Raw genomic sequence first — 23,551 nt, forward strand, 5'->3', positions numbered from 1 at the left:
AGAGGTTTCATCACCAACATTCCCCCACCACTGCAAAAAGGGGGAAAAATATATATATATTGATCTTTTTTCTCTCTTCCTTCCAGGCATTTCTATTTCCCTGTGCAGCTTAAGCAGCACTTTTGTGGACAAATCCCACATTTGTGTTCCTTTCTGGGGGCTATTAATTGTCCTGAATAGGCGTAACTACTCCCAAGGCACAGCTGTGTTGGCCGTACAGAGGTGTAGGTGGCCAGACTGCACTCTATGCTGTGTAAAGTCTTGCCTGGTGTTTCGTCAACCTCCACATATCCTCCTCCACCCTCCGTCGCCTGCCCATTCTGAACAACGCCACTGGGTACCAGTTCTGCACTCAGTTCACCTCTATGGTATTCAGCTTTATTTGATCTACGCTACCGGAATGAAAGAGGAGATAAATCTAAGGGCCGATCTTCATCATTCCCTGCATCCATCTACACACCACTGCCAGCCCCCATTGGACGCTTATATGGACCATCATCTTTCCTTGTTACCTGCAGAGAAAGGCAGAGATGGGCATTACGCTTTATTGCAAAGCCGAGCTTCTGATGTAGGGCTGCCCTGTCTCCTAAACACACTTCAATGCCCTGCTTGCATGAACAGAGATGATGAAATAAGTTGGATATCTGAGCAAGAACAGACAACTTCTATCTGTTTAGCCCTGTCTATATGTGCTCAACAGTTTCCAAGGTGACTTTTCAAATTGCACAGAGACTCACCATGGATAATTCATTACCTGGGTCCTCTATAAGTGTGTACTCTAATAGGCAGCAAATTTCATCATGTCACACACAGGGAAACAAGAGCAGCTGTCAACCCAAAATAACACAAATTAAAGAGTTGCACTGCATTTAATTATGCCATAAGGAAGGCAGCTTTCTAGGCAGCATTTAATCTACCTTTCGACAAAAGATAAAGACATTCACAGCATGCCAAAGTGATCCAAACGTGCACTTTAAAATGCTGCCTAGATCAGGTATTGTTATATTCCATAAATTACACATGACCCAGTTTAAAAATCTACTTACTGCAGGACCATTTTATCACAACAAATGAATAATATCTGCTTATCGTGCAATTCTTAAATTGCTCTGACATCGCTGCTGGCACCTAAGCACTTAGATTAAACGTACTCGCACCCTGTTTGTTGATGTACACCATGACAGCGCTGCAATAAAAAGCCACATTCTCAGCTGAATGTTGATGAGGCTATTGATAGATGCATGATGGTCATCACTTGATGCTCATGGCTTGAGGACTGACTTGCATGAGAGATCAGCACCATTTCGATCCATCCTCCTATGAACGGCTGGCTTGATGATAAACATCGACCCTTATCCAGCGAGCAGACCTTTTGTCCAGTGGTGCCATATTTCGGGGTGGATTCTGAGAACGTCTAAATACATCATTGTGATGATTCAGCATGATAAAAAATATCGCTACTTGCTTATTGGCTTTTGGAATAAAACAACGCTTGATGTCAACTGATATAGACTGTGAGAATAAATCCAAGGACGGCGGGTTTGATTTGCCACTGCCATTGTTGCCAGTTTAACTAGTGCTTAAATGAATTGTCACTTCAGGTGAAGCAATTCAATATAAAACGATTGTTTTTTTGTTTGTTTTTTTTAAAGCAATTTCCTAGAAGACTGAATCCGCGCATGCATCAAAAGCCGCGCAAAAGAACATCATCATGCTCAGATTGAACAATCACGTTCGTCTTTGGCAGAAATGTCACAGCAGAAAACATTGCAACCAACCTGATCTCGCTAAAAACCGCTGGCTCGGCTCGCGCTTGCTCCTTTGCACAACGAGGTGATGAAGCAGCAGGTTTGACCAGCAAGAAGCGCATGAGTTGACAAACCACCAAGAAGCAACCGTGACACACCGTGCAGCACGCAGGACGTTCTGACAAAGTAATTATCGCAACAAAAAAGCAAAAAGCAGCAACCTGCACGGGTGACACGCTTCAGAGATTCCACGACTCTGTCTGCAAACCTCTCAGCGCTTGCTTGCTTGTGAAAGTGGCAAACAACTCCCCGCCTACAAAACAAGCAAGTGAGGAAATCCCCGTGCTCAGCCTGCCTACTATTACTGTGACAATACAGCGCCGAGCTATTCCTCACTCGGGGAAATTACCCGTAACGCGCGAAAATGGCTGGCAAGTCCCGCTACATGAAAACCAAAAATCTGAATATTTTATTCAAAGCGCAAGATTATACAAAAGGTTAGCTGCCAGCTCGCTGTAGTAGGAGCCCAGCTTTGTCAGCTCTTAATTACTACATAGAAATATAGGTGTAAATTATATGAACCCCTTAGTTAAAAGCAAGATTCCGTAAGTGTCTGAATAAAGCTTGCAGTTTAGTTGCAAATGTGTTATTGGTATAAATAGGGCTAACTTGACGAGCTAGCCAGCTATGCTAACCTGCGGCTAACTGCATGTCAGCGGCGAGGCGAAGGCATGCACACTCAGCATAACAACACCGACTGTTTGCTTTCCAGACCCACCTGACTTTTTAAAAAATGACGCCACCTTAAGTTTAAGCTGCCAAATTCCTCTTCTTGAACCTCCGAGGAGATGACCGAACTTTAGAGTCGCATTTTAATTTCAGCTCCACTGACAATAGCGATTTCCAGCAAGCAGCTCGTGCATTCCTTGTTGATTCCTTTCTTGTATCCAAGCCAGACGTCATCGTGTTTGGTCACGTGCCTTCATTCATGAAAGAGCTCCTTTCCTCACAAGAAAAGTAAACATTTGAACTAAATATTTACCACATATTGTCAAACCGTTAAAGATAAGTCTCGTAAGCAAACATGAAGATGTCTACTAGCATTTACTGTATCTAAAGAACAACGGCTGATGACAGTCAGACAGTGAATACTATGCACACGTCAAATTGAAATTACACTGATTTACAAGAAAACCTGCGATCTAATCTGAATAGTTTCACTTCAGAAATAAATATTAAACACAGTGTTTGACATAACACATCTGTTCACATGATCCCAAGCACGTTATCTGTTATTTTTCCATCAAATAATAAATGACAGTTGCCATCCTTTATAAGAATGAACAATGCACTCAAAGTTAATTATCCCTTATCATTTAGCAAAATACCAAATTCAGAGAAACAATCATTTTGTTGGGAAGATACATGAATGATGTACTTTTGACAAGAAGTAAAATACCATCTGTACCAAGAAATTTTATTTATATATATATATATATATATATATATATATATATATATATATATATATATATATATATATATATATATATATATATATATATATATATATATATATATATATGCGCATGTATGCGTTTATGAAAAGACAACAATTATTCTTAAATATTGAAAGCCTGCCCCTGATATAACAGACCTAAAATATGACTTATTTATAAAATATCTAATTGAAAAATTATTGTATAGCCAAGATAAATTATTATTGCTATATTTTTTTAATTTTAATCTGATCTTATTTTACATATATCAGAATTCCTTTTTTTTCTATATGTATATGTTGGCACTTATTTGACCTCAATGATTTCCAAAAGACATCTACTGCACAATCAGCAACATGACCAGTCACTTTTACGTTTGCATATCAGTTTTTCTTGACCCTGGGGTTACTGCTGTTAAAGATGCTGATCCCACGAGATCTGACTCCAACAGCGTCTGCATTGACTCCTGGCTGCTGAAGCACTTTGTCCAGAGTTGTCTTCTTTATGGCAGCTGGAGAGATCTTCTCTTGGTCTGCCAAAGACTGAAGTTCCCTATCAAAAGAAGCATAGTATGAAATATATATAGCCACTAAAGTACAATATAGCTTTGTAATGATATTCTCATCACTGGGTAATTTTTCAGCTGAGGAAGTGAAGCGCTAGACTCTTTGCAAAAAATATTTGCATATAGCTCCATCTGCTGCCTCAGTATGAAGCCAACATAAAATTACCCATTAACCAAAATTACTTAATTTCAAGCAAGTCAACAATGTGCCAGTGGCAGAAGATGCATGTGTATTTTGCACTCTGGTGAACCTACCTAGTCCTTACACAGGAGGCCTCTACAGCATTTATGAGGAGGCTTCGGAAGCCACCGCTCTCCATAACATGAAGGGCGTGGATGGTGGCGCCCCCTGGTGAACACACATTGTCCTTTAGCTGCCCAGGATGCTGCTCTGAATCCAACAACATCCGAGCAGCTCCCTTTGAAGAGGCATAAAAAAAAAGACCCGCTGGTTATATAACATACAGTACAATTTGTAACTTGTATCTCCTATTCATATATTAAATGTCCAAACTGTGCCTAACATCAGCTTAGACAAGCTAAATTAGTCAACAATGGAATAAAAATGCGTTGGCAGAGGACCTGATTGATGCTGTCACTGGCCTGAGTGGCAGTGGTCACTTTCATTTCAGAGCTAAATGAATTTTTAGTGGGTTTTTTTAACACAATATTCAGATCAAGAAGCTGTAAAAATAAATCTTTATTATTCACATAGGGTAAATTGCTGTTGCAAAATAAATAACTTTGCATTCAGCACTTGTTAATAAGCCTACAAAATTTCAGACTACTTTTTCACTGCATCTAGACAGAATATGAAAACACACTTATCTTAAAATTGTCAAAAAAACAAAACAAGAAACAGAAACTAAAACACACCAAAAATATTTGGAACAGTAAAAGAATAGAACTGAAATAATAATAATGATTAAAAAAAAAAAAAAACAACAAAAATAAAAACCACACAGACACACAACAGAGCAAAGCTGAAACAAATATCTCACTCTAAGATATTGTTTCAAATATTAAGGTCATACCAGCAAGGCTTGAGCTCCTAGATGTACAGCCAGTCTCCTGGGCAGGCCCATTTTCACTCCACCATCAGCAAGAGCATCTACGGCCGTGAATGCCTGCAGGGCCACAATCATCACAATCACGATGATGGAAAGAGGACAACAATCCAAAGGACGCATTTTCCACAATTGCTGTATGCAAGTCAAGGCTCCTAAAAGCACGAAACGTTGTAAAGTATAACCAACTCACATAAGCAGGACCACTGCCACTCAGGCCAGTGACAGCATCAATCAGGTCCTCTTCCACCTCAGTGCAGTAGCCAACGCTGGCCATCAGTTGTTCCAGAAGTTTTCCATCTTCCACCTCTGCATGTGTACCAGTGGCATAGACAGTGGCCCCTTCACGTACCACCACAGGAGTGTTGGTCATGCAGCGCATTACCTTTGGAGTGGTACGATATTGCTGCAGCTTCTGTAAAAAGTGACACACAGTTTCATTGATTGTGTGGACTCTTCTTTATTTTGTTTGCGGATTTTACAATTAAGAATGATTATATGCTAACAATTCTTCTTCACAGATCTCTTAATGTTTTTTCAGTGCAAGTCTTTCTTTAAACAAGCTCAGCTGGTAAAGCATAAGCAAAAATAAGTATGGAGCTTTCTAAAAAACACAGCTACTGGGGACTTTATCCCTGTGTGCATACTCTGTAAATAATTTCAGAAACAGTTATAAACATAAGAATAGTTTCAGAAACTAAAAAAGAATTTTGTTTTACTTATATGTATACGTATAGTGTTTAAATATAGACTTAAAAACAAGTATGTCTGAAATATAATTTCTTATTTATGTTTGTAAATAGTCAAATAATGGTTTACACTGTTTAAGTGCAAATTGTAAACCAACTAAGTCATGCTGGCCCTTGTGTCTGTATCTTGATCTTGCAGCAAACAGGTGACTTTGACAAGGTTATGTGATACCATGGTTTAAAAACAGGATTTAAAAGTTTCTTTTATAGGTTTCCTTTACTGTGTAGCAAATAAGAAATGGATATACCAGCAGGTAATTTCTCCTGCCAGACACCATGCCACTTTATTGTATAATTACTGCTTAATTACTAAGGTGGGAAAATCGAATCGAAAGATCGGATATCTGGATTTTTTTCTTCACAATTTTAAAATCGATTTTTTTTTAACAAAAAAAAAAAATCGATTTTAAATTTTTTGTCATTTTCTTTTATTGAACTTTTTACTTGTCTTCTTGGACATTATAGCAGCAGAATGATGATCTGGCTACTGTGTTGTTTTTTTCCTAATTGAAATCAAGAAAAATTACGAGCAAAAATAAGTTTTATATAAAAAAAAATTTGTTTTTAATCTACAAAAATCATCAATATTGAAGAATTTTGAGAATCGCAATTTAAATTGAATTGGCACCCAAAAAAATCAGAATCGAATTGAAACGGGACAAAAAGCATATCGTCACAGCTCTATTAATTACACAACACGCATTCATTGATCCAACACTGTCACAATTAAGTATTAAATAAAATGCTATCACAAATCAGACTTATGGTTATGACTCACCTTCTCTATGGAGCTGATAGTGACACCTGCAGCACAAGACACAATAAGGTGACGGTCTTCAATATCTGGTCCAATCTCATCAAGTACAAAAGGGATGATGTGAGGCTTCACAGCCAGGAAGAGGACATCACTTCTGTTCACCGTCTCCTTGTTACTGGTGGTGAAATTCACACCTAATTTCTATTGTAACAAATGAACAAAGAAAATGAGTTTCTAACATGCACAGAGCAGCAATGTGTTCATGAACAAAATAACTGAGTAAACAATGTCTACACACCCGGAGCTGCTGAACTGTGGGGAGGTCTGTGTCTGGAGAGCTGGCTGTGATTCTGTGTGTGGCAATTACACCTTGAAGGGGACAAATATCCATAAACAATTTCATTCTAGCATTTTACCTTTATGAAAGTCAAATCTAAAACAAACACATTATGACTTCACCTGCAGCAGAAAAGCCTCTCACCAGAGCGTGAGCCAGCTGGCCCGCTCCTATGAAGCCCACACTCATTTTGCCTGTAAATGTACAAAGCTGAAATATGATCAACTGCATCAATTTGCCTTCTTTTTTTTCCTTGATAGGGATGAATGACCTGCTGAGTCTCCTAGCTAGTGAGCAGCGTAGGCTACACATATGTCGACAACTTTGGGAATTACGAAAAGATTGTAAACAAACAGCTACTTCCTTGTTAACCGATGCAAACAATATCTAAAGAGATGGTGAAAACAGCCACAATGAATACATAAAATTATCTTGAAAAAGACAAAAGACTTACCAAAAAAGCAGAAGTTCACCAGCTGCCTGCCCAATACGGCACAAAAGTGCTACAAATGACCACACTCCCAACGTGGCTCAGCTGTCTTTCCTGTGAAGTACCTGTTAAGATCACTGTGATTGGCAGGTGAGAGTTCCAATGAGATACACTTGCGGCAAATACGTAACGTACAGAATGTGTTTGACCAATCACAGTGGCCGTAACGTCAACAGGCGGGATCTGTGAAGCATAAACGCTAGTAGTTGCATCAGTTTATCCCTTGGGGCATCTGATTGTCTGACCCAAATACCTTAGCTGAAGTGGTATGGCATTGTTTAGATGTTGTATCGTACTTTATCTAATAACATGTGTCATGATTCTGTGTAGGGTAGTAAATATGTTGCTAGTATTTAGTTTTAGGGTAGTAAATAGTAATAGTAGCCAAAAGCATGTTAGTATATCAAGCATTAATGGCTAAGTTTATGGAAAACCATTTCAGCCAACAATGTTGGAGAAGGGAGGAAACAAACGACGGGCATTGTTATGACAGTGTGCAAAAGTTTTATCTGATCACAGGGCATTGGCATTGGTGTATAGACAATACTCATAAAAGTTAGGGATATTCAACTTTTAGGTTGAAGAAAATAAAAAAAGTTGATGGTATGTTCTTAATTTCATACAATTTATAGAAACAAAATCAAACAACATTGAACAACATAAACTGCCAACATCTCAATAGCGTGTCGTGTGTTAGGTGTCATCTTGGTCTGATGTCTAAACATGAACAGAAAGTTGAGGTCTTTTTAGAGGAAAAAAAATCAGAGGCTTGAATGGTTGTTTCATCGTTCAGTCTTTTTTTATAAAGTTAATGACCTCGTAAGAGAACAGCATTATGTGCAATAAGTACTTAAACATTGAACAGTTGTACACTGCATTCAAGATTTAGAGGCCAAATTGAATGAATCTGTAAAGGTTATAATACATTTTAAGTTAATTCTGACATCATTCAACAAGCTGAAAAGCCCTAACTTTTTGTGAGTGGTTTATATGTTGGGATAGGTGTTAATTATTATTATTATTATTATTATTATTATTATTATTATTAATCACACATTTTGATCCCCCCCTCAAAGAATTGTTACCACAACAAGCAACAACTGTTAAATCTATATGAACCTATTCTAGTCAAGATTGTTGGAGGTTAGGATGAAATAAACAGGCTACAAACTAAGTATCATAAAATATGTTGCTTTTATTCAAATATAGTAAAAAAAAAATTGTGACCATAGGATCCGTTGAAAGCTACTTCTGCCAGTGTTGTGAAAAAAATCTCATATGTTATTATGATAGGAAACAGCCATAACCCTACACTTGATTATCAAAATACTGATTTTATATCTCAGCTTTGACATACTGAAACAAAACCACTTACTGAATTGGCTTCAACGCTATATGTATGAGCTAGTTACATGATTCAAGGTCCTTTAAATAAAAACATTTGATGAAAATCTTAACTTAAACAGGAACTAGTTCAGTTTGGCTATATAGCAATTTTTTGTAATGTGCTTAGCATCATGGCAGAGCACACTGTAAGGCTTTCGTGATTTATTTTTTTTTTTTTAGTTAATGATGTACATATTACATGTAATTAAAGTAATTTGTTCAATGTTAACATATTTTACTATTAGGATTATTGCACATTTATGTACAATTAAAACATTTCTCCGAATTCTAAAAAAAAAAAAAAAAACTATCTAAATTTTTGCCTTTTATGCCATTCATCTGATCATATCTAAACTTATATCTCACATAGATGGTCTTTTCACATGTTTAGTAAAGTGATTACACTCAGAAAAAACTCTGTGCTTAACATTACATGACATACAAAAATGAATAAGACCCAATTCAATATAGGCCCTCATTTCGGCCATTTATTGAACATGAGAAGACTTAAACATTAACATGAGATAAGGAATGCTACACGCATTTTATGGTTAACAGTAAATGTAAAATGAAAGAACTTAATTTGTAACTGTGTTACTTCATTAAAAAAATAATGTCCTAGATACATTTATGATCTAACAAAACAGAAAGCCAGCTAAGATTGAACAAAAATTATCTGTTGCAAAAGAAAAAAATACATTAAAATGCAAAAAAAAACAGCAAACTAAAATCGGCATTCAGTGCAAACTGTATATTTAACGTTAAAAACAGCTGCATGAAAAACTATTTAATAAATCGCGTAGTGCTTAAGTCTGATGTAACACTGCTCTAATGTTCACACCATCCTCCAGGTTTGACCTGTATAAAATCACCAGTATCTTTTGCTGCTGAGATGAAGATGCTGCAGGCTTTGGTTGCTGCAGCACTGAGAAGTTTTGTAAAGTATATAATCCTGCATATCACAGATAGAAGTGACAAGAGGTTTTTTTTTTTCAATTTTACAAGACTGGACTGGAGACAAAGCGAATCCTTTGGGAGTAAACAAGATCAACAAAATATAGTATCAGGTTGACGTGGGTGAAGACTGCCACCACCAGCTTACTATCCCAGGGGCATGCTCCACGTGGACAGTCAACAGGACGAGTCGTGTTGCCATACTTCCTGTCAAAGCTGAAGATGGGCCAGACCAGAGCAGTACTGAGATAGAGGATCACAGCGAAGAAGGTGTAGACAACCACAAACCGGTCAAATGGGAACCTCAGGGCAGATGTTCTTCCAGACACTGTCAGTACGACCACTACTACAGTGATGGAGAAACACAGGCTGTACACCACTACACAGTACTGGGTGGCGATGTACTGGTTGTACTCACTATCATTAGCAAGAGCTCCAAAAATTATGCAGGCCGCATAACTCTGGACCACCTTGAGCAGACCAGACACTGTTGCCATGTAGCCCACCACTGCTCCTGGTTTGGCTCGCGTTAGGAAGACTTCAGCTCCATATGGGAAACAACAGATACTGGAGCAGATTGTAACAATGATGCGATAGATTTGCACTTCATAGTCCTCATCAGACCACTCTGTTTTGAGAAAGTACACTGGGTAGACCACAGAGGCTGTGATGTACATGAGTGTTGCCAGCATGGCAAAAGCCACAGTGAAGTTATCCCAGGATATTGGCATGCAAGTGTGGAGCCGAGTAATGTCCAAGGTGAACACCACCAGTGTTACTGCAAAGCAAAAGCACCACACAAACATGCAGAAGACTCCGTAAGAGGCGCTGTAGCCTGCACTGTGGGACACCAGGGCCATTATGGTGCAGCCGAGCACTAGTTGGCACATTCGGGCAGCACCCAGCGGTGACAGCACGGTGTCTTTATTGAGGTAGTGCCCTCCATGAGCATCCATAGTGTGTGATGTCCTTAAGAAGAAGTAGCTTTCGTGGTAAGATGCTTGTTCTCCGCGTTCGTGTTTTTGCGGCCTACTCCTCTCCTTCACACAGACCTCACCCTTTCCTGGGGTTCCTTTTATAGCTGGTCCTTAATTATAAATGTCTGTTATGTGTTTTTCCCCCCTGAACTTGCTTTGTAATTAGCACATTGAGCTTAAGATCAAGTTACATTTATGCACAGCTTTGTAAGCTTATACAGTAACTTCTAAAGAAGATAAACAAATACACTTTATAAAGCAATTTATGGTTTTCTTCTTAGCGTGCAATTTCACAGAGAAATGATTAAATAATGGTTTCAGACAATCTACAATCTAAAGTACATTTTCAATGTCAACATTTCTGTTGAATTGCAATATGTTCTTATTCACAGTATGTTCAATTAAATCTTCTTTGGCTTACTGTCTTCATTTGTTGTTGTCCAGTGTTTCAAAAGTTCCAAGTCAAGATCTTGTCCAAAACACTTTTCTTTGAACCAGAAATCCAGACGTCGGTCTTCCAGCAAAAGCTCTCAGTGCCGACAGGTGGACAAGTTTGTTGACCCGTCAGTCAAATCTTGCTGTTCACAGGCCTATTCCTTCCTAATTTCTTCGATTGAGGCTCTTGGCTGATTGTCAAATTCACTTTGCTTTTTGTCTTGCTGCTTCTGTCTTCTTTTGCCTCTCAATTTTAGTTTGCTGCCTTTTCCCTACTCGAACCAGTTCATCTTGTTTCTCCTGCGAGTGTCACTGAACAGTCAGTGGATTGCTTTGAGTGGGTGTTTAAATGAAAGTTTGTGACAAGCCCAAGGTTACAGGCCTGGCCAGGTCTATAAATAGGGGGTCTATATTCCACAGAGGGGTGGGAGGCTACATGTGGCTGGCAGGATGGGAGTCGTATTTCTAGGGAGCACCCAGAGAGGCTGAGTCAGAGCTCCCTCAATATGAAACTGGCATTTACACTCAGTGTAATGACAGGGAGGGAGGCTAAGACGCCCATTAGAAACAGAAATTACATACAGGTTTAGAGGGATGGTTATACAGAAGTGAGGGCAGATTTGGCCGACACGTGTGAGAAGGAAGTTGAAATGAGTAGGATGTTATGTAGCATGTTTCTGTGATATTAACATACTTTTTTTTTCAGGTCATACTTACATGAAACCACTTCTCCATACAGCTTTTAGTTCTTCTATCAATTATCATTCTACATATTTTGGGCACTCCATGTAACTTTTTAATCAAATGTTTATGCTCACTCTGAAGATATACTCAACATAATGATTAAAAATAGGTGCTATTTGTTCTGTATTTTAGTGGAAAAGGTTGGGGCTATTGGAATCAACCATGCTGCTATCAACAGGATAAAAAAATCTGTGAAAAAATAATAAACATACCCTTATGTGGTGTAGTTGGAGTGAATGATGTGACTTGAAGCTCCATCAGCTGACAAGGAGGACAACAAATTTGAAGTTTCAATATATATAGGAGAGAGGAAATACAGGTTGGACGGTTAAAAAATGCTACATTTCTTTCTGTCTTTGCTCCAGACTTAAAGTATCAGTACTTAAGTTAAGGTTTAAGTAAAGTTGTTAATGAAAGGAATAATTTGTTTTATGATGGATCTTTAATGAGGCTAAAATGTCTACTTCCTATCAAGTAAAATGATATATTTCTAATAGAAAAACTGATTCTTTTGGCATCATACAACCATCACAGACCAATGTTCTAAATTTATATAAAAATATAAGTGGCAGAGCAGATTAGTAATTTATTGTCTAACTGTGCACAAGTTGTGTCTTTAATAAGATACCTTGCATGTACCCCAAATTACTCCTGAGTTTTACCTTGCATGGTAATTTGCTGCCACAGCTGGATGCAAGCGTACTCAGTAAGATAAATTGTCATGGGTGGAGTCTTGTTAAAATAAACACACTGGTCCAGCCAGAAAGGCACAGTGGGACAAGAGTCAGAAATAATGCAAAGACCTCTCAAAGTGCAGGACAAAGTCATTGAACATTCTTTAGAACCTTTTATTTAGGCATTGCTTGTTAAACTTGGTGCTTTTGTGTGTATGCATTTGTTTTAGTAGTTCACTTTTATGGTTTAATTGGTTTTTTACAATATTAGGGTTGCAAAAGGCGATCAAATATTTTTTCATCTGAGTACTTCAATCTTCTTCCTAATCTTCCTTATTTGTTTCCAACCACATCCTTGCTGAATAGATTGGTCCACCTTCACAGACACACACACCATCACATGCAGGTTCAGTTTTATGTTACACGCTTTTGCTCTTGTTTATTTGTTAGTCAACGCTTCACTTTGCATCCCAAAATATGTTATGATTGCAATGTCAGTTCTACTACCACCATCCCGACTACTGCAGCTGTTATGATGTTAAGAATTAGCACAATGAATAATAAGAAGTCTGCACAGACATATTTATCATGTAGTATATGTAATGCGTCTTTTCTTTTAGGTCTGATACAAAGACATGCAATCAACACAAAGAAAAACAAAAAATATTTACAATTTACAAAGAATCACTTCTCTGTGAAAATAGCACTTATAAATATGATTTACATAACAAAATAAATATGTAAATTACCAATGTAGCTTGAGTCTTTTGTTTTGTTAAAAAATATGTTACAGAATAAAATTACAATTAGTAATACTTCTCCTTTTCTTGTGTGATGCAAAATAGAGGTCCTTTAAAAACATATTTAATAAAGACATCATTACATACAACATTGTCATTATATTAAAATGTGATCTCTATAATGAATTATAAGAAGGGAGTTACAAGAGTGAACACTTGAAAGAACCTATACAAATACTCAGAAAATATACAATACACAATATGTCTCCCTTTAAATGTTCATTGCATTAAATATGAGGACTGTTGAACTACTGAGGTGAGCTAACGCAAGTGATGTTGATCAGGTTTTAACAGCCCTCGAATGATGATGTGGCCTGTAAGAAAGAGGTATAAACTAGATGTAATGGCACTGTGGTAGTTACGGATGAAGTGTTTTCAGGTTTTAGCACCATTTTAGATTATAATTGAACTAGATATTGAAACTAAGCCAGTTGGATTTCATATCTGTCTGAAGGAGCCTTGCCTTTTTTTTTTTTATTACAGTCACCACAATAACATGAAGTCTGCCTTTATCTGCCTGTTTGGATGATTTTTCTGCCTACAAAAAAAGAGGCACTCATCTCTTGCTGTTGTTCTTTCCTGTGATTTCTTTCCTGTTCTAGTGCTTTTCTTTTCTTACAATATTACCCTCTTATTGCCAAATGCATCATTTGGATTTGAGTGTTTGTTTTATTAGAAATAAGATATCTTTGGGGCAAATAAAACAATCTTGACAAAAACAGTTATATTATGATATAAACTATAGTGACTACATACAGAAATGGCAACCTTGGAGTGTTGTGACATGTTTTTTGTTTTTGTTTTTTTTTAATACTGACTAAATCTAAACTGACAGATTAGGTTAATAAAGAAAAACATCAATTAGCATCCTTAAAACTGGATTACATTCATGATTTTTTTTTCCTTTTATAAAACATCATGGATACGGGTCATAGCAAAGAGTTGTGCCTTTTTTTATGGTGGCATTTCGAGGCTGTACTTGTCACCAGTTGACAAGAAGGAGATTGTGGGAAAAAAACTGAAGCACCTTGACAGAGTGAGGTATGAATTAAAGTTAACAGGAGGTTGGGGGAGGTGATTTAAGGTAGAATGGATGCTGAAGTTGGAGGTATCAGTCATGGATGCGAGCTGGAGAGATCAGCTGGCTCTGCTTGGTTTTAGCTTATGTGTACATGTATGTGCGTGTTGGTGTATATGTATGTATGTGGCTCTTTAGCTGCCACTGCTGAGCATGCCCAGTAGCTTGCTGGGGTCCATGCCCTGCTGCTGAGCCATCTTCTGCACATCAAAGCCCATATGCATGAGAAACTGAATGACATTCATCTCTTGTCCTGTGAACTGGTCTCGAATGGTCGGGCAGGTGGGGTTGCAGTGAGGCCACGGGCAGCTGTCAATCAGATGCACAGGGCAGGCTTTGGGTGGAGCCTTGTTGTTCCTGCTGTCGTGGAGGCTCCGGTCCCAGCAGTGCAGAGCACGGGGCAAAGAGGTGCCTTTAACTTGCACATCAATCCAGTAACTAGAACACAACACAAGAGGGCACTGTCAGCTCACAAGTAGACGATTACATACACAAAGCTGCCCCTTTGCACAGAGAAGGAAGCTTTTACATTAAAATCCTACTCACTTTCTGGTGATAACCTCATGTGACAGACATGCTGGAGCAAACATTGCCCTAAAGGAGGGGAAAAAAACATTAAAAAATCAGATGACAGTAATGTCACTAAAATTGTCCTCCTGAAAAGCAGAAATGAAGCCTTACGGGACATCTTTTAGTGTATTCCTCAGCTCAATGCCCAGATTCTGGATGTAACGCCACTGGCCTTCCTGCACAGGCTGGCCTGTTAGCTGGATGTTGTCAACTGTTAACTGGGCCTCATCAAACAACCACTGGACCACAAACACAGGGCCTGCAAAAGGAGGTTAGAGAAGTTGAAGAAGATTGTGCTCAGCCTGCTTAATGTGTTGTGAAATGGGCCACACAGACACTTTGGGCTCATACATGTCCAAATACATGTGTCCTAAAACCTCCCAAACTCACTTTTAATCGATGGGAAGACTCTGTATCCAAAGAAGCAGTTCCACTCCTCTCCTTCATGGGTTTGTCTGCATCTCTCCGGCACCACCCCACCCCAGTACCTGACAAACATGATGTGCATATTAGCAGTCTCAATCTTTGTAGGAAAATTAACATTATTATTTTATTTTCTCATGACTATCCCATACTTGATGCCTCTTTTGATGGTCTCAGTTGGGGTACAGCTGGCAGTGTCTACACAGTCTGTGCAGTGGTACTGCTTGTTGTCCAGGAACCAGCCTGAATCAGAGAGGCCTCGCACCTGAATCCCAGTGTGCCCCAGTCCCTCCAGGAGCTCAGCCACATGATCTACATTCAGAAGAACCCCAGTACCTCCCGCACTGTGCAAACAAGCATAGATTATCAGTACGCACCAATGAGACTTATTGGATTTTGACTTTCAGATCTAATCAAAGGGACATACCTGCTTCCTGCTAACAGGAGGACTTTTGCGTTGTCTAGCCCTTTGCTCAGCAGATCCTTCACAACCTCCTGAATAATCAGTGACCCCATGAAAGCGTAACCACCTGAGCGCAACAGATAAAGGAAGCAGAACTGTAAAATACAATTTGTTTGAGGACAGGTTATTGTTTGATCGTCAGGATTTATCTCTTACTCTGCTCTGTTTTGGCTGAAGCGCCGCTCCACACGTCACTGGAGCAATATGGAACAAATCTGCACAAACAACATCAAGTTAAAGCTGCCAGTCGTGATTTTAAAAATCGGGCACCAATAAACACACACACACACACACACGCAAATGAACTTACACCATGTTTGCGTTCCACCAGTGAGGGTTTTCCTCAGGCAGTGGCGACAGGATCCCTGTGCCTGTAGAGACAGATCAAAATGTATCATTAACCATCCTGGCTCCCCCCAGACACATCCTCCTCTTACTCATCATCATTACCAGATGGATTATAGTTATTATAGTGCAATGACAGACGGAAGCATCTCTGTTCATAGCAGAGGGCACCAGGTAACCTTATTTTGCAGAAACATTATGACTGGGTGCTGGTTTTAAACACACTGTAAATGAGCACACATACATCCAATCTTTTTTTTTTTAATAGAAAGGCATTAATGTTACATTTAGTTTTTTAACCTTGTGGGGGAGATTTGCAGCAAGACACAGACTAAGTAATTATTGTGCTTATTTCAGTGGAGCGAACCGCACAAACTAGCGGACCTGTTTTAGTTTGAGGCCATTTGGATGAGCTCATCAACCTCCTCATGGTTTCGTATCGGCTGTCGCAGTTTTCCTTGTTGAAGCAGTACCAGCCACCTGGAAACAGATGCACAAAAGCCCCAACGTGGTTAACGTCTTCCAAAATATGATTCTGAATGTCAATCATATTTGAATATAAAAGTATAGAAATATAATGAAATGAGTCAATTTAGGCAGAAATACTCACCCTCAAGGAATATCAGCCACCGTCTGCTGCCTCGAGATTCTTTCAGGTAGTACCTGCAAAAACAAAACAAGAAAAACTCATCTTGTTTGACTAAGAACTTTAAATATGATTTGGAATATCAAAATGGTGAATATGATGATAAATTCCTCAGTGTTTACTTTTCATTGCCTGTATAAAAATATGTCTTTACACCAGTGCCATGTGGTCTCAATCCAAGACTTTGATGCACTAAACATAGTAAAATAATACCCTCATTATGACAATGTTTGAAATGGCGTTCAAGCATAAGATATACACACATATGACATCATTGCTTTAACTTAAACAATAATGTCCTGTTACTTTTTTTTTATGTTATCTCCTAAAACTGATAGAAAGAAAATCTGCCAACATAAATTTACTGAGCGGATGGGGGAGAACAATGAGCTGGTGTGTATTCCCTGCACTGTGGAAAGTGATACAAGTGATCAAACTAGAGATAAACATCATCCAGTCCCGTATCTTGTTTGAGCTGTAAATGCCAGTTGAGTTTTCTTCAACAACAGGTAATGTACCATCATCTTTTTACACAGAGCTCATCATTCTTTCGTCCTCACACACATATAGGATAGAATCAAGACCCCCACCGAAAGGTACGATAAGATAAATAAAACATTTACACGTCATTTTGCCTGTGCAGATGTCAAAATACATGTGCACCTTAAGGATTATAATGTGAAGGAGACTTTTTTTGCTGCAGATTGAGACTTTGAGATTATAATGCATGCTGGACAAAGTGTGCTGTGTGATTCTGGTCCAGAAGAGGGCAATGCTATGGTGAATGTCCCATGCTGCTAGATGGATTAAAGACAAGTGTCTCATTGTTGCTTTGGCTAAATTAAACATTTATATCATATCAAGGAGTTATAACCAAAGAAAAACATGCCTCCCAATGTGTTTCTGAGCTTATTAATAGCTCAGCTGGAGAAGCTGAAGAGTTGGCTTGAACTTCCAGCTGCTTGCTCAGACACTGAATCATACTTTGACTTCAGTTCATGGTTTACACTTTTACTGTGAGCCACAGTCAATGATGCAGGCTTATGGGTCCTACAGTCCTGCTTTCAAATAACAAAGTGTATGCATTATTTTCAGCATAAACAGGCCAAAGCCAAAAGATGCTGCATCAACTCACTCCCTCCTAACAAGCACAGGACCAGGAGGTGAATCACTCAGTTCGACCATTATCATCCGGCGAATTAAAGGTGGCATCAATGTGGCTGTATTTGCAGCGGTGACAATATATGACATGAAAATGCTGCTAGATGGATTAGCATCTTGGCTGATAGCAGTTACAGGGAATGAAAAGGCCATCTGCCAGTCAGTGTTTCCTGTGCGTGTCCTCATGCTGTGTATCTAAAGCGCTAAGAGCTTTACTGGGCCAGCAGACAGCTCTCTCTACAGGGTACTTTGGGGGTTTAACAGGAATTAGACAGGATTCTAAATCCATAAAGTGACATGTATATCAAGCCCCATTTCAGTCAAGTTGATCCATCATCAAACCACCCTGAGATTGGTTCTCACCTACAATAACAAACTGTCTAACAAACCTCTTGATGTAATTCTGATTTGTGTATTAATTATATTTAAAGGAATTTATTATTTAGTACAAAAAACTGCAAATAATAGTTATATACATGTGCACACCATATTATTTAGCATTGCTTTCAGTTATGGTTGTATAAATGTACAATGAATCCTAACTGGTGATGTCTGGTAAATAATAAAAACAATATTCTTGTGATTAATTGACTCAAGTATTTAAAAACACAATTGTAAAGACTCAATTTAATTACAGATGTTTAAATTAATCTAAAGTTCTTGCACAGATATCAGCTCAACTCGCAATGTAGTTAAGTTTCTTACGTTAAAACAGTGTAAATTACTTGTTTATGTGTTAAGTAGTTGAACAGGCTACAGATCTGCATAGGACTTGTTTTTTTTTTCACCCAGTGGAGAAATAGAGCTCTACTTCACAACAGTGTGACCACTTTAGTTTATTACAATAAAATATAGAAAATAGTTACATATTAAATGGCAGAGTAAATAACTTACTAAAGAAATGTACTGAAGCATCATAACTCTGCTGTTTGTGTGCAGACATCAAAGAAAAGGAGTCAGAAAGTTATGGGGATGGGCAGGGGTCTGAAAACTTAAATCTAAACTTTCTACAAAGCAAATCCTGCATTCTAATTTGAAGCAAAGGAAATGAAGCATGGACCATGTGGCTCTCCGCAAATTTCACGCTCCACTGACGCGAAGCAGCTGTCCAGATATCTATCCAGACTTCGCCCCAGTCTGTAGGACACCGTTATTCACCCCTTTTTATTTACCAGTTTTCCAATTCACCTATTCCTCTTTCTTTCTTCTTCTTCTCTCTTTTTTTTTTTTTTTTTTAACCATTTAATTGTTAAATAATTCAACTAGAACATATGACAGCTACCGTAAACAGAGAAACTTAATGGGAACAAGGACCTTTGTCCTCAGTAGAGATATGTGAGTTACTGTGAGCAGATGAATGCCGGAAATAAGCAGCAGAAAGAGGTTTATTCAGCTAAAGTCACTACTTAATGTAAAACTTCTGGGTGTTAAGTCGTTTACAGCAGAGCACCATTGACTCATCTCACTCACATGGGGACCAGAAAAACCACATTGTTGGACACATTTTCATTATGTCTCGGTACATACCCTGCGGGACTCCCGTCGTTGCAGGTGACTGATGTATTCTCCAAAAAGTTCAACTTCATGTCGTAGTCTAGTTTCTGCGCCGAGCATGGGTAGAGAGACTGCGCAAGGTTCTTCACTTGAGTCATGAAGTTATCCATGTTCTCCTCCACGGCGGTGAAATCCAGAGGGAAGCTCTCCGTGGTATCACCCCGGTCCGCTCGGTATGTGGGAGGTGGTGGTGCGCGTCTTGGTTGTGGGTTGCGGCCACCCCGAAACCTCCGTGCGCAAAGAGCGCCGGATTGCATCAGGACCAGCAGCAGCACGGATGAAACCATTCTGATCGCTGTCATCTTGGATGATAAACGTTCTTCCTTCAAACACAACACGGGGGGTACGGACAATTTTCCTGTTGGAGTGGCGAAAGAAGCTGCGATTACGCACTAATTCAGAGACAATGCACTTGTGTGATCCCCAACATGTAAATTTAACTTGGAATAAATTCAAAAGTTCATCTGTGATCAATCACAGTGATCTGTAGACTTTTTTTCCCCCCCTGTGTGATTTAAATTAAGAGTAACCCACACGTCTCTGATCCTCCGTCTGGAAACCCCAACTCAAGCGCTTCAGAAACGAGCGCACAGGCTTGAACAACAACACTTGTGCCATGCTCTTGTATTTTATTCAAACTTTCCCCCCTTGTGTATCCGCCTGGCCAATCGCAGGAGCGGGGCAGGGCTCAGGGCATGATCAAGCGTGGCAGACTATCCCCTTTTTTTAATTTATAGAGGGGAAAAAATGTCCATGCGTTGGTTCTTTTGATCCGCAATGTTTTATTTGATGTGGTGGCTTTTATTGGCCTTGAAATGCCCATTTCCCATTCTACCACAAATTTATGAAGTGAGAATACGCATCTTGTTACACACTTGCCTGAAAAGTAAATGGCGAAAAAAAGAAAAAAAAAGACAAAGCTGGTGCAGAATTACTACAAATTTTTGGGCAGAAAAGAGAAGAATTTAACCACTGCAGACACTTCTGTTTTCTGTCTCTTCTTATTTTTCGTTATCACAATCTCCCCCCCTTTTTTTTTCCTGATTTCATTTCTCACAAGTTAAGATGCTCTCTTCTTCTTCTTTTTTTTCTTTAATCCAGACTGGGCCTCCAAAGATCAAAGCAACCATCACTCTTTTCTCCCCCCCCTTTTTGCCTCCTCCCTCCCTCTTCAGTCTTTTCCAAACTTTCCTGCTCTGCTGTATATTTTAAGTCGAGCAGAGCATCCTGATGGGAAGCCAGCTTTTTAACACAGGAATGCCTCGTAACGGTTGAGATAGACTTCCCTCTAACAACCTCTCAATTTAAGGACACTTTTAAGTCCAAGTGGAGCTCACAGGACAAAAGTGATCATTTGTTAAGGTACAACCTCATGATGATGTTTTGCTCATGTTGCCTTGGTTTTGAACTCAGACATAAGGAAAAAGAAAATCATTTACATTCAGGACTGAGTATTGAAGGGATTTGTCAGTAGTGTGAATTTCTTTTGGACAGCTTTTATACAATCCAAGAAGATTTTAGACAAGACTATTTATTCAGTGTGTGTGTGTGTGTGTGTGTGTGTGTGTGTGTGTGTATGTGTGTATGTGTGTGTGTGTGTTTGTGAAGCAGTTTTGATATAAACTGTTTAATTAGGATAATGTATCAGTAATTAGCTTGTTGGATTTAAGAATGAGATATTAAGAAATATAAAATATTTTGTTAGAAAATCTCTTGGATTAATTTTGATTGTGAATGATAGACCTTAAGTGTGGTTAAAGAAAGTTGATACATTTTGCACATCCTGTATCTGGCTCTTAGTCAAATTTATTACATTGTTTTGTCTTTTCTAACTGACAAGTTTTGCTATTGAAATGATGATATTTGCAATGAAAAAATTTTATATATATATATATATATATATATATATATATATATATATATATATATATATATATATATATATATATACATATATATTTTTTATTTTTTTTTATTTATTTATTTTTTTTAAATTTTATTTATTTATTTATTTATTTATTTATTGAGAAATTATATTAAAATAGAAGCACAAAACCAAAAACAATAAAATAGCTTAATGCCCTCTTGGGAAAAAAAAAACAAAACAGAAGAAACAGAAACAACAAAACTGTAAACCCATCAGTTTGCCTACATAATGTCCAACTGTTATGAGCAGGTAAGATAGATATGGAGTCACCAGCAGGACTGATGGTATTCATTGGTAACTTCAAGCACATGCTTATATAGATTAAAACATGTGGTAGAGCCCAGGAGGAGAGGCTCTGTCACAGATTGAGTCTAGTCACTTTGACCCATACCTCCCTGTTTTATCACACGTCATCTTCAGAAATGTAACTCCTAAATCACTCGCAGATGGATGCTGGCCTCTGACACACTCACTAACATGAAGAGATGCTCCATCGCTGAAATGTTCTCTGCACGACAAAGTGTGAGCTGCAGATGCTCACACGTCAAGGAATCTTATTGTGTATAGAAACATGAAAGACTCCGAACAGTATGAGGCTCAAAGTTGGAAACTCTGGTTTGCTCAGCTACTGTTGTGTGCACAGGGATTTTTTTCCTCTTCCATGCACCTTGTTTGAACTCGGAGCTCTAAGCCTTTCTGGCTTTTGCGAGTAATTCTCTCTCTCCCCTTTTCCCCCCTTTGCCTCCTATCCTCTTTGTGTAGCATAGACACAAATTTAACCATGCAAGTCTGAATGGATTTATCTTAGAATTAGGTCATTTGAAAATGACCCAGCTGTTCTGATGGCAGTCCCTCAGAAGTGCCCCCATGGCCCCCACCCCAACTCCAGGCCTCCTGTGAAAGTCAAAGCTCGTCTTTCATCTCCAATCAGTTGCATGTGCCCTCACAGATCCACAGGTTTTACTGCTTAAGTCTGGGCTGGCAGCATTGATCATGTGACCACTGCCTCTGCCCAGTATTTAGACACACCATAGCTTTGCCACCCCTCTCGCTGTCTATGCAGCCTGGTCTTTCAGCTCGCACGTCCCCATCATCCATCTCTCCATGCCTGCAACTTCTGATTTGCACAGACTTTTGTTGACGATACATCCATGATCATCAAATCCTGCTAGTTGGAACTGTTAGGTCAGGTTACATCAAAGAGATCAGGAGGGATCAGGCTCTTGAAAGGGACAGGCTCTGGCTCACATCATCAGAAACAGGTGGAAGTCCTCATTGGAGAACAAAGGAGAGATCACCAGCTATTAAACTTTTATATTCCATAGACGAGTTTCTTTAAATTCCTTTAAATTGCCACTCTCACCCTCACAGTAAGCAGACACGACATAAGTACAGCGTTAAAAGTATGATGGGAAGTTGAAGTTTGTGGGACTCAGCTGCAGAACTGAATCATATGAAGGTCACAGCACCAAAGCCTTGGATTTAATGGAATAATGCCACAAAGTGTTTGTGTGGGAATCAGTTAAATCTCAAGACACAAATGGACCTGGAAATGTGTGGGATAAGACTGAGATGTTTTCAGGGAATTGAAAAGTGACTGAAACCTACTTTGCGTTGTAGTAATATCCCTCTATGTCTCAATTTTTCAAGTAGATTTACAACTACTGCTTGTCATTTAGGGGCTTCATTTACACACCAGTATAACTGCCATGTTAGAGCTTTGTCAGCTGAAGCTATCTGCCTCTGTGGAAATGTTTTCAGCTTCAACTTTTGCTGTGTGTCACCTTGAGGCAAACCTCCGGAAGCAGGTCCCCATAATTTTATACGGAGGCCTTTGTTTAAGATCCAAAACAAACATGTAAAGAGGCTTTTGGGTGTTAACACACTGTAGAGCTCCTTTCATGTGCCCTCACCACATGTTCCTGATATTACCCGGCGAATCAGTAAACAACCTTGATCCTGGCTCAAGTCAAGAGGTGCCATCTAAGATGTGGATGTAAACGGGGAGTAAGAGGGAGTAAGAGAGGCAGGAGACATCTGTCGAGCAGGCTCTCATTTCGTAAGAGAAGGACGTCTATTGGTTGCAGATGACGCCGTGTTTGATAAAAATGAATTCTTTTAACATAGGACAGCTCGCATGAGGGGTCTCTTCAGTGCTATGAAGTAATCAAATTGTTCAGCTGACAGCTCGGTTGTTTTTTC

At 38.9% G+C, this 23,551-nt stretch overlaps 3 protein-coding genes across 4 annotated transcripts; all 3 read right to left on the reverse strand.

The window, feature by feature from the left end:
- Positions 1–3,349: 3,349 nt before the first annotated feature.
- Positions 3,350–11,297, reverse strand: pycr1a (pyrroline-5-carboxylate reductase 1a). 2 transcript variants are annotated; one of them, XM_079253265.1, is made up of 9 exons: positions 10,951–11,297; positions 7,177–7,277; positions 6,845–6,916; positions 6,684–6,754; positions 6,407–6,586; positions 5,073–5,294; positions 4,847–4,939; positions 4,068–4,231; positions 3,350–3,799 (listed from the first exon to the last, which is right to left on the reverse strand). In XM_079253265.1, exons 3-9 carry the CDS (start codon positions 6,909–6,911, stop codon positions 3,631–3,633), a joined length of 966 nt encoding a protein of 321 aa, XP_079109391.1. In that variant the 5' UTR covers positions 6,912–6,916; positions 7,177–7,277; positions 10,951–11,297; the 3' UTR covers positions 3,350–3,630. The 2 variants fall into 2 exon arrangements, with proteins under 2 accessions (XP_079109391.1, XP_079109390.1); XM_079253264.1 differs by having other exon boundaries at positions 7,177–7,289.
- On the reverse strand, positions 9,060–10,957 carry myadml2 (myeloid associated differentiation marker like 2). Its single transcript, XM_079253266.1, has one exon. The coding sequence runs from the start codon at positions 10,506–10,508 to the stop codon at positions 9,597–9,599; it is 912 nt and encodes a 303-aa protein (XP_079109392.1). The 5' UTR covers positions 10,509–10,957; the 3' UTR covers positions 9,060–9,596.
- A 3,097-nt stretch (positions 11,298–14,394) lies between the features above and the next one.
- notum1a (notum, palmitoleoyl-protein carboxylesterase a) lies at positions 14,395–19,724 on the reverse strand (the record flags this gene model as incomplete). Its single annotated transcript, XM_079252978.1, has 11 exons — positions 14,395–14,698; positions 14,807–14,854; positions 14,942–15,089; positions 15,221–15,318; positions 15,406–15,597; positions 15,681–15,783; positions 15,873–15,931; positions 16,027–16,087; positions 16,446–16,541; positions 16,672–16,724; positions 19,396–19,724. The coding sequence occupies 11 exons, from the start codon at positions 19,722–19,724 to the stop codon at positions 14,395–14,397; spliced, it is 1,491 nt and encodes a 496-aa protein (XP_079109104.1).
- Positions 19,725–23,551: the final 3,827 nt, after the last annotated feature.

Source organism: Telmatherina bonti (genome assembly GCF_933228915.1).
Source record: "Telmatherina bonti genome assembly, chromosome: 14".
NCBI classification, from domain to species: Eukaryota; Metazoa; Chordata; class Actinopteri; order Atheriniformes; family Telmatherinidae; genus Telmatherina; species Telmatherina bonti.

What these genes read in the sequence shown, in the direction of transcription:
- pycr1a (XM_079253265.1), bottom strand. Translation starts at nt 6,911, where the DNA reads ATGAGTGTGGGCTTCATAGGAGCGGGCCAGCTGGCTCACGCTCTGGTG. An exon ending in CCACAGTTCAGCAGCTCCGG is followed by an intron (nt 6,587 to 6,683) that starts GTGTGTAGACAT and finishes TTGTTACAATAG; the next exon opens with AAATTAGGTGTGAATTTCAC. An exon ending in GTGGCAGTGGTCCTGCTTAT is followed by an intron (nt 4,940 to 5,072) that starts GTGAGTTGGTTA and finishes GTGGCCCTGCAG; the next exon opens with GCATTCACGGCCGTAGATGC.
- myadml2 (XM_079253266.1), bottom strand. Translation starts at nt 10,508, where the DNA reads ATGGATGCTCATGGAGGGCACTACCTCAATAAAGACACCGTGCTGTCA.